General features: G+C 38.2%; 1 protein-coding gene across 1 annotated transcript in view; it reads left to right on the top strand.

Moving 5' to 3' along the window:
* LOC122344948 (GAS2-like protein 2A) overlaps positions 1–5,931 on the top strand; it is a 7,303-nt gene extending 1,372 nt beyond the window's left edge. Inside the window, exons 2-6 of the mRNA XM_043238614.1 lie at positions 42–271; positions 1,467–1,574; positions 1,841–1,937; positions 2,268–2,523; positions 4,069–5,931. Coding sequence (XP_043094549.1) covers positions 42–271; positions 1,467–1,574; positions 1,841–1,937; positions 2,268–2,523; positions 4,069–5,737 — 2,360 coding nt within the window. The 3' untranslated portion in view covers positions 5,738–5,931. The remainder of the gene's footprint in view (positions 1–41; positions 272–1,466; positions 1,575–1,840; positions 1,938–2,267; positions 2,524–4,068) is intronic.
* The last annotated feature ends 1,696 nt before the right edge of the window (positions 5,932–7,627 follow it).

Below are 7,627 nucleotides of genomic sequence, written 5' to 3' on the forward strand. Positions count from 1 at the left end.
TAATTGTTTTCTGTTGCCACCTTAAACTCTCCCCCTGGCAGACGTACTGATGTTTGAGACGGATGATCTTGTCCTGCGTAAGAATGAGAAGAATTTTGTGCTGTGCCTTCTTGAGGTGGCCAGGCGGGCCTCTCGTTTCGGCATGGCTTCGCCAGTCCTCATTCAGCTGGAGCAGGAGATAGAGGAAGAGATTCGTGAAGAGATGGAGGACCTGCCTGCTCAGCCCAAACCACAGAGGAGCCTAATAAACGTCCACAACCTGGATGAGATGGTGATGCATCGAAGATGAACTTCACTTGATGTTTACTAATGTGCCGAGGGCATTGCATTTCAATTAAGAATTTAATTTAAATTAAGCAATTTTTGCATAAAATAAATTGATTCTATCAAAAATGGCAGATTACATTTTGGTTTATAGGCCAGCTGCACGAACATAGGCACTAGATTAGAACTGTGTGTTAAGAGCTAGTCTGAATGACTAGCAGTTCACCGAGAAGTAAACAGTCAATTCAAAGAAAAAAAGATGTTTTTATGTAAATGATTTTTAAAACGTTATGACCTGTCTTAGAGTATTAAATATTGATGATAGACTTATAGGAGTAGTCCAAGTAGTTCATGCATTTGGGATAAATGATGCCTTTAGGTGAACCACACAAAATCGGTCAAGAACATATTTTACATCCCACCTCAAATAAAAAAATCCCCAAAAACACTACCTACTTTAGTATCATAAAGATTTTGCGCTTTAAAATATTTGACCTATTTTCAGTAATGTAAATTATACCATGTATAATATTTACATTGTTGTACTTTAGTATACAAATGTTTAAATTATAAAACTATCATGATATTAAACTATCATGGTAACATGAATCATGGTAATCATCTTATTTATATATTTTATTTTTAAATATTTATATGTAGTCCAGACAAAATGATGTACGTACAGTAATGAGAACAAGATTTTTTTTAATTACAGTCATGAGAATTTAAGCAGGTAAATATGCTTAATTGTAAAAAGAAATGTAAAGATAAATACATCTCTGGCATTCAGAATATTTCTCTCTCTCTCTCTCCTGAAGTCTAATGAACAGTTTGTCTTTCACAGCCTGTTTGTTGTTAGTTATCAGCAGCTCAACACTCGCTCCTTCCAGAGACTGAACCATTATACCTCCCATAACACAACCCCACTGTTATTCAACAGATATGCCATGCAAAAGAAGGTCTCAGAAACAAGGACACCCCAAGGGTCAAAACCTCATATCCATCTATACCTATAAGATTCATTCCTCTTTTTACCATTTAAAATGATTTGCACGGATAGGAAAAAGGAGAGGAACATCGAATTAGACTGCCATTTTGATTTATGGAGGCTTTCAAAGTGGCAGGTTACATCTGCTTAGAATACTCCGTCAGAGGTGTGTGGATCGTGCCAGTAATGTTTCTGAGTTTGTGTGTGTGTGCAGGTCCAGCTTCTTATAAGCCGCTGCACCTGCCCATCCCAGTTCCCCATGGTGAAGGTATCAGAGGGCAAATACAGGGTTGGAGACTCCAGCACTCTCATATTTGTGCGGGTACTGTATGTAAAACCTCGTACCGTCAGTTTATCATTTTTCAAAGTACTGCTCTTGTTCCAGCATAGACGAGCAGAAATATGTGTTGATCCATCATGGTCAATAAAAAAATATTTGGCTGTCTCAGATGCTTTGTTAAAAAAAGAGAATTTGTTTTGTAAATACGATAACAAGAGATAAATGGCCCAAACTCAACTGCAGATGACATTTGCTTAAAGATATGTATGTGATTGTGTGTGTGTGTGTGTGTGTGTGTGTGTGTTTAGATTTTGAGGAATCATGTTATGGTGCGAGTGGGCGGAGGATGGGACACCCTGGAGCACTATCTCGACAAACATGATCCCTGCCGCTGCACTTCTCTCAGTACGTGGAAATGCACACAAACACACACCTACAGCTACCTACAAAAATTAATATCTGAAATTATATAAACAGTGAAAGGTTTGTGGTTGTTTCATCATGTATCTCAACCCAGGCTTTTTTTTTTGGGGTGAACTATCCTTTTAAAATTGTGTTTCCTTTTATGAGGCACATTATGAAACATTGTAGTGGGATCATGCCTAGTGGCATAGTGTTTGTGTAATCCTCATTAATATTGCATTACTCAACACTTGGAGCACATTAAAAGAGCTTCTTTAATGAAACTGAATCAGTATTTCCTCTCTTTTTTTCTCTTTCACATATCTATATCAGTACATAAGTTGAGCACACGTCCGGGTACTCCAGTCCATGAGATAAAAGAGCGGTTAAGCGCAACTCAACCTGATGGACAGTGTTCTCAGACCACTCTTATGCTGAGCCGAACTCAGTCCCCTCTTCAGCCAGTTGTCTGGACCCCTTCAGCCGCCTGCAGAGCCGTGAGAGCAAGGCCCTCTCCCCCATGCTCCTCCTGTTCCCCCGACCCTGAACATCAACCCAGCTGCCGGAGAAACAGCCCGTCTCCTAACAGGTAAGTACCCTATTAGAGTAAGGTCAGAGAATGTCAGATAATATTGATTTGAAACACAATTTGAGATTGTTTTATTGATTGGATTGTGAAATGTGGGAGTTTCAGACCACAACAAATTCATACTTGAATTCCGGTTTGATAAGCATTACCAAAATAGCTGTTTAACTTTTGCTGTTATGACAACTATTTTGATTTTATGTTGACAATGTGAAGTCGGCATGAAATGAAAATTCATAAATATCATCTTATTGATGATATTGTGAATGATTTGTTAATGCATATGCACATTTTTAACTTAAATCCATTAAACTCACATTCAGATCTGCCACCATCCAATCAACAACTAATGCATAGAACCTAGTTCCCACACTTTCCCCCCAATAAACCATTTAATCTCTTGTGTACAACACAATATGGAGGAAATTCCCATTACACCTCTGTTGCTACTTCAGATATTTTGTAGCTTTAAATGAACATTTTCATGTGTTTTTTTATATATATATATATATATATATATATATATATATATATATATATATATATATAAAATCTTAAGCGGGCATAGAGCAGGCTAACAGGATGACAGAAATCCACTTAAATCCGCATGAATCTCTTGGATTCTCACAGACACATTACTTGTTGTCTGAGGTTTGAAAACCCCAAGAATAACAACACCCGAGTCTAAGGAATTAACATAGCAAGATGGTGTTTGTGTGCAAGACAAAGACAGAGACAGGGACTGAGATCATTATTTTATTTAACTTACAACTGAACATGCCTCTTTAGCAATTGAACTGTCACTAGGAAACAAACTTGTTCCGCGTCATCATGACATCTCATTAGCAAAGCTTTTCAGCAAAGACCTTTTAAAGCATATAATTACAGAGGCTATTATTTCATATTATTATTATTATTATTACCGTAGTCTCTAGCATACACACATTTAATGCCTACCACACTTAATGTTGGCTATTAAATTGTTGTATTAAAATTAGCGAAATAACAAAAGAAAGAAATTAACATTCATGCATCATTCAAGAAATGAACCATGTTAATGCTGTGCATTGATTTGTGACGTAATGTAAATCATTATCTGAAATTATATACATATATATTATACTCACATATGATATGAAAGTTTGCATTAATTGTTGTCATTTACCGAATTTTAAAACATTGATAAATATAATGCTTTCTATCATTTCTTTCATTTGCTTTCTTTATAAACCCAGTCAGTAAAGTATAATAAGAATTATAAGTAAATAAAATGTGTATTTGCACTTCATTAAATGTGGTCAAAATCAGACCCAGGCCAGGCCTTTCAGGCTCAAAATGCAGAAAACTCATGTTGAAGCCAAGTCTAAATTAGGTAGTTTTAATGTTAATGTCCATTTCATCTCTTATGATTATATGATGTGAAGTTTGGAAACTACCATATGCTCAATAGAGCATGTATGTGCCTGTAAATACACAATACTATTAACAGCTGTTGAGGAAGCACAGACTCGCTGACACTAACAAGGTTCTGTGTGGGTGTTTTTCCAGATTAAGAGAGAGACTGAGTACTCCATCTTGTGTGTACACTTGTGCTGACAGTAAAGACAGCTTAAAAACAAACTCCTCCAGCAGGAAAGGCAGAGAAGCAATGAGGGCGTCACCAGAACCTCGTCTCACGAGCAGTCTTCCACGGGCCACCCATCATCCTACCACACCACAGCCTGAGATACAGCGTCCTCAAACTCCTCTAGTCCTTCAGAGGAACGCCAATCAACTCCAAACCCAGCAAATGCCTGAGAAGAATCTGGGACAAACATGGACTAAATCACAGTTTGTTTCCAAACTGAGACAAAACTCCACACTTGGGCTAAAGGGACGGGAGAACCAGGATAAACCACACCTTGTCTCAGACCCACAAGAAAGTTCAGGAAGGACCTTTCAGAGTCCTCAGAGAAATACACATTCATGTAACAAACCTCCAAACATTACCATTCATGAGCCAGAGGACAATGGGGGTCCCAAAAAGATCATCCATACCTTTGCTCCTTTTAAAGGGGTGATAGGGGCCGCTTCAGAAGCACAACACAGCAGACCTAGAACACCAGCTAAGATCTCTCAGGAAGAGACCCCGAATAAAAATAGACATATTCTGGATATAAATGACATAGGCCAAACTGAACAAAGAGCAGATAGATCAGTCAGCAAGAAGATAAAGAACCTGGCCTTACCAGTGCTGAACATAATGCATCCTCCTCACATTAACAGCTCAAGTAAATCTTCCGAACGCTTCCTTGATTCTCAGAAGTCTCAAGGAGATTTAGTAGGTGAAGAGGGAGGGATTGAGAGAAGTTACCTCTTCACTCCTCCTCCTCTCAGCCCTGCTCAGGAAGCCATCCTCTATAAGAGCCTAGAAGAGGAAATCTTGTCCAATCTGCAGCAGCTAAGCGTCGACTCAGAAACTAGCACTAGCTCTGATGAGAAGAACCATGAGATTCCCAACAGTTCCGGAGAGCTCCCACCTGACCAGTTTAAAAGATCTAACAGACCAACAAGTCTTGATCGAATGACACCCAACAGTGGAAACAGGGCTTTTGATGCAGTCATTGCTGAACTCTCTGTTGGCCCAAGGAAGTTGGAGAAGGTGTCAGTCGAGAAGTGGGTGAACTCTCTTCAGGGTCTCAGAGGAAAGGTGGAAGAAGACCATGTTACCACACGTCACCTTAAGGTCTCGAAACCTTGCATGACCAGTTCTTGGTCCTCATTGGGATCCAGTATGGATTCAAAGGAGACTGCTGAACTTGTGAAGGTGCCACTAGAGATCAATGCTGAGACCAAAATTCCTTATGGAAAAGTAACAAGTTTAGGAGCTGAACATATAAAAAAACAAAGGAGTTCTTCATTCAGACAAAGGAGATCCTTAAGGAAACCAGAAAGAGTGCCGTCGATCTTCAAGCTGAAACTAAAACCTTGTGTGCGACCAAGACGTGATCACAGGTCTGACCGGAAGCCTTCAAAGATCCCAACACCAGTTTATTACAAAAGAACAAGTAGTAAAGAGGGGAACTCTCACAACCAGAGAGGAAATGATTCCCAACATGAATTTTTTGGTACAAACACTTGGACTAAACCAAACTCCCAGTTCCTAAAACCAATTACAACGTGCCAAAGATCAAACAAGGAGCCACATGCGGATCAAGATCTGGAATCCTGGGTTTAACCGACAACCAAGAAATTCATGGATTTGTTTAGAGTTTCCTGAAAATTTGACTGCCAGTTCAGATGAGCCATATGTTGGTTAAGGACTATTTTACCTGCTAAAATGCACTTTTCCAAAAGCCTTCAAGTTGCCTTAACTAAAATTAGAATTGTTGGTGCCTTGTTGATTATATGTACATATATTATTACATATATTATTTTATTATTTAGACATATTAACATATTGTTAATCAAAAAAGTGTATATATATATATATATATATATATATATATATATATATATATATATATATATATATATATATATGCTATATATGCTATATTCAGCATATATAGCATATATAGCATACTATGCTATATATGCTATATATGCTATGCTATATTCAGAACTATGCTATATTCAGAACATACAATTTGGTCTGAATTGATAACCATTTTATTACTGTTTCATTTCTTCCCATCGTCACACTCAGGCAGTAGGGTGGCCTGTAGACATTACGGATCAGTCGTTCCATGTAATCCGGTGTTTCATAGTTGAGGATGATGAAATAGAGGAACTCGCCCCATTTAATAAAATCCCATACACTGGCATGTCCACGAACAGATTAGAATTTTTATGTTTTTTCATTTTGTAACATGCTGTAAATATGTCATGACTAGACAAGGTTTGCTGTCGGCTCCACCAAGCATCCCGCTAGCGTTTCTTCCTTGGCGTTTTCCAGTCACCTTGTGCTTCAGTGTTTTGGCTGCTGGTTTTATAAATAACTCTTGGCATAAGTCTGAAGCTAATAATAGCCTCGTCAGAACTGCAGTCTGTCACAGTACAGCAGCTGTGCGCCTTTGCAACTTTCTTCTCCTTGTTCCCTTCCTCCAACCCCAGTCCCCTTTCATCCCCCTTCCTTAACATCCCCAGACTCTTGTCAGTGGAGAGGAGCACTTTGAAGATATCCTCAGAGGACTGTGAGAGCATGATACTGTGAGGACCTCAATTTTGTGGACTCGGGATAAAAGGATTAAATGGAATTACGAAGAATCTCATCCAGTTATTTAGAACGTAAAATAAAAATACGAAAACATGCTCCCATTTGTCGTGTTACCTGAAATTATTCTTTGATTTTTTTTTAAGCATTAATGAACATTAGTAAGCTTCACCAGCACCGTTCGTTTCTCAGTGAGCCACAATATTACACACTGCCTCGCTGATTTAAATAGTACATGCTGTGAATCACACTTTGTTATTACTGTGTACGTGTAGTGCATTGCATAAACAGCAGCAGGGCAGATACATTACCTCTGAAGAACAGAAACTGATGTAGGTATTGATTTAGCACTCATATATCAAACAGATGAGGATGCTTTTTTCTGTGTCCAGTGTCCATTTATTGAATAATGTGCTCTATACATGTAGACATTTGTACTGAACGTGTATTTGATCGGACTAGGGGTGTGTAGCTGAAGCTGGTTTGTATGTGCACCAGAGATGTGGCGAGTTAAATTATTAAAGTAGGGTATATTTTTAGTTTGTTCCTTGCTGCACACAAACATCATCCAAGCCTCTGCGTGACAAAGTGGGTTTCACAATGTAAGAGCATACATTTAGAATACATTTACATTGAAATTATGTTTCCCTCTTTCCTTTATGATTTAATATGTCTGCACCGTTTCAAAGTGGGACACATTTTCATACCTTGGCAAAAATTACATTGGGATAAGACACAGTATCAAGTCCCTAAAGGAATAGTTCAAAATCTGTCATTATTTACTCATCCTCGTGTCTTTCAAAAGAAAGTTCAATTATTTTCTAGTCACTATTCCATGCAATTGCAAAGAATGAAGTCTAATTTGTGAATCAAAAGGGATGCAAAAGCACCACAAAAGTGATCGACATATGC

This window comes from Puntigrus tetrazona, chromosome 5 (assembly GCF_018831695.1).
Source record: "Puntigrus tetrazona isolate hp1 chromosome 5, ASM1883169v1, whole genome shotgun sequence".
In the NCBI taxonomy this organism is placed as follows: Eukaryota; Metazoa; Chordata; class Actinopteri; order Cypriniformes; family Cyprinidae; genus Puntigrus; species Puntigrus tetrazona.